Genomic DNA, 9,192 nt, shown 5'->3' on the forward strand with positions numbered 1-9,192 from the left:
GCAGTGAAACCATAAGCTTGGAGCTGAGTGAAGTGAGAGGCCCTGTCAATGAAGTTGCAGGCTCAGGTTTAGAGGATTTAGCGGCTCAGATCCGCCATAAGATCCTCAGCACGAGGATTTATTTTACAATAAATTTCACACTTTTTCCAAAAGGGACTCCCACAGCAACGCTGTGAGACCTGAGGGTGAGACCCTACACCCTCCTGTTTGCTCTGGAAGCAGGATTTGGACCACTGGGTACCATTAATGCTCCCCGTGCCGGGCACGGGCTGGGGCGTTGATGGAGAGGTTCTGGCAAGTGCAAGGCTGCTGCTCGCCCATCCCTCAGCTGCTGCCTCCTGCACAGCAGGATTTATCAAAGCCAACTCAGAGCTGGCACGAGGGATGAAGCAGTGGCAGTTCAAAAGCAAATGCTGAGCTGGATCAGCTTGGCCAGGGAATCAGCGCGGGCTTCTGCCAACGTCACGGCAAGGGCAGCGACTGCCGAGGCACGGGGAGACAGACACTGAAGTATTCTCTTCAACTGGCCCGGCACAAATCAAGGGGGTTCATTTGTCAGCATCCTGAGTTAACACTAATGAAGTAATGGCTATGACTTCATCTCTCCGGTGGGAATCTCTCGGGAACAAGGGAGAACTAAAATTTCTCTCTCCCGCTCACTCACGCAGTTGCAATTCGTTTCAGTTGCCTTCTACTCTCTTCTGCAAACATTACTTAATTCTCACCCAGATTTTTAAATCCTTGCCCTGAAACATAAAACAATGTTCCCTTCTCAGCTGTCGAAGCCAAGCCTCTCTGGTGGGATCTGACCCCTTGTGCCAGCTGCCACCCACTCCCTGGGGTCCAACCCCACCAAGCCCCCGCTCGCAGCTGAGGATGCCACCAGCTATTTTTCATGCCTCAGACATGGAATAAAAATCTGGTAACTCTAGGAAAATTAATTTTAAATGGGACCTTTGCATCTTTTCTCCATTAAAATATTTTAAAGTCAGGTTGGATTTAGCCACAATTGTGATGGCACCTATCACTCGGAGTGCATCCTTTATGAACCAGTGGTGTTTGGGCTCTGCCCACCTCCCCATGCAGGCAGGGACCCTGCACACCCCCACCACCCTGTGCCTTGTCAGGGGCTCCCACTGCTCTGTTTTGAGGGCAGAGGGGCTTGCTGAGCTCCAAACAGGGACTTGATCAGATTGCAAACACTCGGCTAACGCCCTGACGCAACCGAGCAGTCACTCACTCACACTAAATAAAGACCACAAATTCTTCACATATTAATTGTTGGTTGCAATTGTTCACGGTGCTGAAAGACAGACGTGAGAGCATGCAGAAATTCCTGCATCTTTTTAGTTCCACCCTTCCATTAATTGGCATGTGCTCCATGCCAAATCAATAAGACACTACATTTTCTTTGGAAAACCGGGATGATGAAAATGCAATCAGCTATCAGACAAGGCGCTCATGTTGTAATCTGAAACACTCGTATAATTCACTTTCCCACGAGAGAATTTAACATGTCTATTTGCTTACTTGTCAACTCATCCCACTCCCAGTTTCTCCACTGACCCCGTCTTTAATTTACAACATAGAGATTTAACTCTAATTGTGTTTTTTCCCTGCAGAGCACCAGCAGAGAAGCGGCGGTTCCAGCCAGCACAGAGGAAGCTGCTCTGCAAGGCACTGCCAGGGAAAGCCCTCTCCCCAAAACACCCCTAGGTCCCCCATCAGGGCTCCTACCCCCAAGAACAGAGGGGAGTAAATGTGCCCAAAACCCAAGCTGTAATGACTCCGAGCACCCTCCCCAGGCTGACAGTGCTCCCTCCTTTCCTAATCGTTATTATCTGGAGATGGCACGAGCACAAAGTGATCTGTCGAGAAAAACATTTCAAACCTATCGAGCATTACGCTGTGATGTGCCATGGAACCAGTTTAGAGAACGCACGCAGCTATAAAGTCGTGATTATTCAGTATTCAACCCAGCCTGAAAGCTCAGGAGTCAGCTTGTTATTTGCTGAAAGCGGGGGGCCTGAAATTACCCGTGAATAGTTCAAAGCTGCAGTTAATTCAACATCTCGACTTTCAAAAGCACAAAAATCACAGATTCCTGGAGCGTGTAAGCTTTTTAAAAATTACAAACTACTAACTGTCAAATCAAAGCAGCATATAGAAATCCACATGGCTGATAAGACAAATAGTTGCATTTTAAAGAGTAATTAAATATCACTTTGGAATATTTTGCTTGGAACTTGTTTCCCTGATAAAAAATGGGGAGGGGAAGGAGGAGGAAGCAATCCACACACACACACCAATGAGCTTCTCATCAAGCAAATGCTCAGGCAAACGCTGCTCAAACTTGTTTTCTTGAATTTAGAGTTCAGCCTGCTGTATCACAGCCTCCCATACCCTCTTAAGTTTCCCTATTTCCCTACATTTCACATAAAACTCTAGCAATAAGGAGGAGATAATCACTATGTTGAATCTGGATTGCTGGGGAGGAGGGTTGGGGCAAGAATCCCCCTGGTCTGGTCACCAAAAAGTGCAATATTTCCTGACTTGGCTTAGATTAAAACCATACCCCCAACTTCCATGCTGGGAGCATGGCTGAAAAAAACAGGAATGCAAAACAGAGAGCTCTACCCAGATGCAATTCAGGAGAAGTGAAACCTTACCCCAGCCACACGAGCTAATCCCACCAAGCATCGCTTTGAAACATTAAAAGTTTGTCCATGAGAAAGGATCAAAAGGTTCCAAACCATCCTGGACTCGCCCAAACCCCGAATCTGTGAGCAATGAACTCACCACGGATTTCACACAAGCTCTCTCAGCACTGAGAAATACCTACGGGCAATGGTACAAAAGGATTGTCTGGAGTACTAAACAAGGAGACAGCTACTGCATTTCAAACTAAAACCACTTGAAGAAGCCACCATGTAAAGGCAACGCAAACCTGATGTCAGTTTTTGGAACGGGATGTTGAGAGCCCAGTCCAACACTCAACCGTGTTTGATCAGCAAGAGCTCCCACTGCTTCTCCCCACCCTGGAGCTGGGAGGATTGGACAATGGAAAGATGTCCAAGCAGGCCCTCAAACGTGGGCCATTACCCACTGAAGGATGCAATAAACACCACAGCAGACCACACGTCAGCAAGACTTTTAAAATACTGATTCTGCCCCAGGGAAAGCACTTGGGCAGGCCACAGTTTGGACATACGGGGAAATCCAACCTCCAAGGACAACAGTGATGTTTTTGCAACTCTTGCAGAACCAGGATAGTCCCCAGAATTGCTGTCTACTGACACAGGGATTTCACTGAAGGATTAGGTCCTGGCACGAGAGAGGATTGTTAATTGTATGGAGGATCACTGCAAAGCTGTGTAAAACATACACAGAAATAACGTGGAAAAGCGGCATCAACAACAACAAGAATTCAAAATGTTTTGGCTTCTGTGTCATCTGCACGATGTGGAAATACTGAATAGCTTATTCCTCAGTCATAATTGAAGTTCACTGTTGCACTTCTTCAAAATCAACACAGAAAAACGCTCCATTGTTCTGCACTTTCTTTTGTAAAGCTGGTACATGTTCAGCCTCTAAAGAATGCATTTTTGGAGAAGAGCTATGCACTGATTACTTTACAAAGCAAAGTTCCTTCGCTTAGTTCTGCAACCTGAGAGTAACAAATGAAATTGTCAACCGTGCATTTTTGAGCGAACATTTTCATTTCAACATCTGGATTAAGATGCCACAATGAAAAACAGCACACAGGCTTCCCTCTGCTCCTTTCATACATCTCCCATTCTTACGTTTCAGAACCAGCGAGTTTCAAAGCAAACAAAGAATCAGTTGGTGCTGCTAATGCCTTGCTTCATACTCAATAGCCTTATGTCATGAAAAGACCATATTTTTCAAATCTACAGCTCCGCGAGCCAAAGATTTCATATACATTCCCACCCCAGAAACACAGAGTCAGGAATACAGCTGAAAGTGATTACCTAGATATTTTTATATGATGAAATTCAAAAGCTGCTTCAAGTGATTTACGAAATCTCCTGTTAGACAAATCCCACATCTGTGCTGACCACTCGCCTCCCAGATCTCAGCAGATGGGGATTTCAAACAGAAAAGTTCTGAGTCCCTGAATATCAGGGTGTATCTCAAACTCTAATCAAGGGCTTTAGGATTTTTCCTCCACAAAAAAAAATTGTGTACAGTCTAATTTAATGACATTTCTATCTCCTCCCCACTATTTCTTGCACAAACTCTATCCACAAAATTAGTACTTGGTGTCTTTTTAGGAGAGGCTCGAGTGCATGATCTTTTTAAGCAGAGGGAAAGAAAACATCTTTATCTTGAGATTGTGGGAGAGAAGAGAGAACGTAATTAATTAAAAAAAAAGAAATGAGTGGGAATTTGTTGTAAAAGGCTTCAAAGATATATTTGCAAACAAGCAAGAGTTTTGTCTCTTTTTATCCATCAACACTAAAACTACAAAATCCAAAACTACCAACTTGATCCTTTCCCCTCCTTTGGGCAAGACAGAACAAACATCTTCTTCACACACAGGGAAACATCACGTGCCTCTGTCACACCATTCAGAAAAAGACACATCACTAGTGAATGTGGGAGAAAATACAAACCCATCTTTCAATATAAAGGAAAATCATTCTGTCCCAACTGAAGGGTTATTTACCAGCTCGAGCAAAGAGAGATTCTCACATTGTTTTCAGATACTTGACTGAATAATCACAGAAAAATAGCCAACATGTTTTGCATTTATTTAAATCTGGAACAGAAGTATTTCAGCCTTCCCAAGGCTGGGTTTGCCTTCCCAAGAAGAATCTGGTCAACACTCAAGCAGATGCTTAAATACAGCGGAGAGCAAACACAAAACAGGAGGCAAAGCACAAACCCAACACCACTCTGGCGCTGTGTGGATGCACCAAGCGTCAGTAGAAAACTCAAGATTAAAAAGAATGAGGAAGACGACTGGGCCAAGTAAAAACAAAAGCAAAGGCAAATAAAGAACAGCAAAAGATAAACTGCTGCTCTCCCAGTGCTGACCAGTTTACAGCTTTCTCTCCTCCAGCACCAACTCTCCTTTCTCCCACTCCTACACGGAGAAGCGTGAGAGGATCTACTCAACAAAGAACGTGGCCAATTTATTTTCTTTTTTAGCAAAGATGACCAAAATGTCCCACAGACCACAGCAGGACAGCACGCTCTGCCCTCCTCCAACAGCCTGTGTGCCATAAGCCCTTGAAGAGCACCCAAATTCACCCTGAGTGTAGGTGGACTCCGCAGCAGGGATGGTCTGGAGCTCACCAGGAGAAGTCTGGGATCCTTCCGACAGCAGGAAGGGAGATACCTCGTTGTGGGCGCTGGGGGACATCAGGGCATGTAGACAGATGGGGGCTGTTTACATTATGAGGCTCCCAGTAGCAATCAGGAATTAAAGCTGTTATTAAATCAACCCTCCAGAACTTGAGCAGATGTTCATGCGAGCAGATAACAACGGGGTGATGTTAAACCAAAACCCCAAACGAAAGAGACACGGAGCAACATCTCTCCCCCACGTTCTGCTCAGCAATGCCCGGCGCTATCGGAGGACAAATCAATTACCAGCAGCTACGTCGAGCTGCCCAAATCCGGGGCTGAACAGCTTAATTGAGGGACGTGTATCACGAGTTAAAGGCCTCCAATCTCATTTGGCACGTTACGGTTTTGTCCTTGAAAGAAAAACACCCAATAATAGGTCTGGCTGTGGCTCAGACAGAGGCATAATGCCATCCTCCTCATTAATCAAAGGCTTTCCCCCACGTCCAGATGTTTGCTGACTTGTACTGCTTTCTTTTATTACTGGTTTGGAGACAGAAATTGCTGTATGCTAAAGTTACTCAAATTGAACTGGTTGTCCCTGGTAACTGCACCCCGGCATTATTGAGTTACTGAGGCATTCAACGAAGAGTGGCTGTTTGCTTTGACAATTCATACTACTTTCCCCAATAACCATGAGAGTAAGATGCTAATTTACTTTTAGGACTGTGGGAATTTTACTGCAAACCCAGAAAGGAGCCTGGTTGTTAGGATCTATCAACACTTGATGCCCGGGGTTTGGAAGAAGGAGAAATGTAGAAAAATGCAGAGTACACCAGAGAGAAAACATGCACGATGATAAGCAGACATATTTTTCAATAATTCTGAGCAACAAAAGTGATGCTACAGCCAATATAGGATAGGAAGCCATCCTCTCTCCCCAAAGCTTTCACGACCTCAGCAGATAAAGTAACCAACCCACAACAGGAAGCGTTGGCTGGAAGGGACTTCTGGAACTCTTTTGAGTCCTGGCATCACCCACATGAGACCCTGCTGGGCAGAGCTTCTCCCAGCCAAGCCCTGCAACCTCCAAGCCTCCTTCCACAGGCTCAGGGAGCTGAGAGCTCAGGGACACAGCTCTCAATGTTTCCAACCCTTTCGCTCTCTCTACTCTGCATCTATAATATCCCCTTCTTCCCATAAATCTATATAATTCACTGGGGTTTAGGAGTATCCCTCGGTGCAAAGGAACCATAACTCAAAAGTACTGCCTACATTCCTCTAATGCTTTTGTTTTTAAACAAATTAAGCCCGTGAGTTACTGAACACATGCTCGACATCCCCAGCTCTCCCTGGCATGTTTTTGAAAAATAGAAAGTTTGTGCTTTTCTGGAGAGTCAGGTCATTAACCCGACTATTTAAAAAATCAGCCTATTACACAAGGAAACTTCTAACTGCCTGAGCTGCAGGTTATAAATCTCCTGTTTAGAAATCTGATATCCTGACATAATTGCCCTTACAACTTACAAATAGGTTCTCTGTTATCCATAGATTAAGCTTCCTCCAAAGCCACATCACATCTGCTTAGTTTTGAAAATATACAGCATGAGCTTCAATTACTTTACACTCCACACAAAAATAATCCTGAATTTAACTCAGGGCTTCTTGGAATAAGGGTTTAAGACCCCATAATCTTTTTATTTCATGTGTTCTTGCAATCTAATAGATGGAAGCACTGGCCAGCATGTAAAATTAATGCCACCTTCCACTTCTACAATTTCCCAACCATTTAACTGCGCTGCAGTGGAATTTTTAAAGCAAATATGGCAAGCAGAAGTCCCACCATCTAAATAATCTAAAATGTTCAGTAGGGAAATGGTAAACTACTAATTGGAACCACAGTCTTTTCATGTCCCTGTAGGAAGATGGTTTGGTTTTAAAGAAACCTGAATTAAACTGTAATTTCTCTGAAGGACGAAGCTTCTGTTACAGCTCCTCTGATTAGTGAAACTGATCTCAGATCCCAACCACTCGGGCGAGCTCCCAGTTAGAAGTGTCTGGACTTCAAAGGGGCAAACTGGGGCCCTTCGGCATCATCATCATCCAGGTGCATGGCATTAAACAAGTGAGAGCTTTTAACGAACTGGGGGCTTAGTGACAAAAAACTGCAGCAAACGAGGCAAAAAAAGCCAAATCCGAGTTTCAAAGCTACGTCCCTTCTCAGCGGCAGGGACATCACTCAGCGCTGCCAGAGACAGCCAACTTTTCCTTAAACGACTCCTTTGCCTAAAGGAGAGAGCAAAGTGCTGGCAGAGCCGGGTTCAGAGACCCATGCAGGAAGAAGTCATCCCTCTCATCCCAACACAGCCTCGCAACATCCCAACACAGGGGATGCCTGAGGGGGTTCAGCCGCCCCCGACCCCGCAGGTACCGGCGCTACCCCAACCCCACTGAACGAGCCTCACCAAAGCCAAACCAAAGCCTGCCCGCTGCTTCCACACCAGCAGCCACAATCCCTCGCTGGAAAGATGTTTAGAAATGGCACTGTGGGGCACCATCTTTTTAATTCTTGCCCAATTGCTTCCAGAGATTAGATTTGTAAAGAGGATTTATTTTTTTTTTAAACTACAAACGTCTCGAGCTCGTTGGGAACTGGAGGCTCAGCCTGTTCCTCCCCGTCCCTCACACCCCGCCCTGCCTGGGGTCTTAACAGCGCTTTTTGTCCATTATGTGTCTCTCTCTGATTAAACTCTCCAGATGAGAGGCCGTAACTGGCAGAATATCTGAACACACCGGGTGCGAAACGAGAGCAACGAACCCCATCCCACAAACTGGCCGGGCAGCTTCGCCAGCAGCTCCCGGCCGAGCCGGGCTCACTCGCTCCCCAACCACCGCGTGTCCTCCCACGGCTGGTGGAGGCCACAGCCCCTTTCCGTGCCCGGACCCACTCGCGTCCCCAGCCCACACCAAGCTCTGGTTCCCACCTGAGTGGTGCCGTGCCCCGCGCCCGGGCTCGCAGGAGCTGCTCCGCTCACGCCTCGCCCGCAGCCGCGCTCCTTCCGCGGGACCCCTCGAGGCCAGCGGGTGCCACCGCCCCCGACAAGCCACGACCCGCAGCCAGGGCTTCTTGCCCCCCACCCGTGCGGGACGGAGCCTGCGGGGCTCCCCCAGCGCTGCGGCTCCCAGGCCCCGCAGGAGCCCGGCGAGGCGCTGTCGCCCCGCGGGACAGCAGCGGACACCCCCTTCCCGGCTCCCGGGGGAACTTTCTGGAAGGCACCCCCCCGCCCCCAGACAAAGCCCGGGGCGCGCCCCCCGCCCGGCCGCGGGTCTCACCTTGCGGTGCTTGTCGGCGAAGGGCAGCGCCAGCCAGGGCATGGCCCGCACCGCCTCCTGCCACTGCTGCTGCTCCTGCTCGGCCGACACGAACACGATCTCCAGGCGCTGCCCGCCGGCCGCCGCCGCCTCCCCCCTGAAGCGCCCGTAGAAGGCGGCCAGGCTGGCGCCGAGCTGCGCGCAGGGGCCGCCGAGGCTGCAGCCGAAGTAGAGCCCCACCAGGGAGACCCCGCGGGCGGCCAGCGCCGACACGGCCACCTCCTCGCCGTCCGCGGCCACCAGCACCTCTCCCAGCAGGTCGGTGAGCGCGCCCGCCATCCCGCTCCGCTCCCGCACCGCTCCCGATCCCGCCGCGCTCCGCGCCCGAGCACGCGCCGCCCCGCCCCGCCAGGGGGCGCTGCTGCGCCGCACGGCCCCGCGCCCGCCCCCGCCCCCGCCCCGGGCAGCACCGCCCCGGACCGGCCCCGATCCCAGACCGGGACCGATCCCGGGACTGGGACCGATCCCGGGACTGGGACCGCTTCCCTCTGCACCGCCCCGGACCGG

At 49.0% G+C, this 9,192-nt stretch overlaps 1 protein-coding gene across 1 annotated transcript in view; it reads right to left on the bottom strand.

The window, feature by feature from the left end:
• The window catches only part of NXN (nucleoredoxin), a 48,957-nt gene extending 39,993 nt beyond the window's left edge, over positions 1 to 8,964 (bottom strand). The window contains exon 1 of the mRNA XM_027691077.1: positions 8,647 to 8,964. Within this exon, the coding sequence (XP_027546878.1) occupies positions 8,647 to 8,964 (318 nt within the window). The remainder of the gene's footprint in view (positions 1 to 8,646) is intronic.
• Positions 8,965 to 9,192: the final 228 nt, after the last annotated feature.

This window comes from Neopelma chrysocephalum, unplaced genomic scaffold, assembly GCF_003984885.1.
Source record: "Neopelma chrysocephalum unplaced genomic scaffold, ASM398488v2 Primary Assembly neopelma1_82, whole genome shotgun sequence".
Classification (NCBI taxonomy): domain Eukaryota; kingdom Metazoa; phylum Chordata; class Aves; order Passeriformes; family Pipridae; genus Neopelma; species Neopelma chrysocephalum.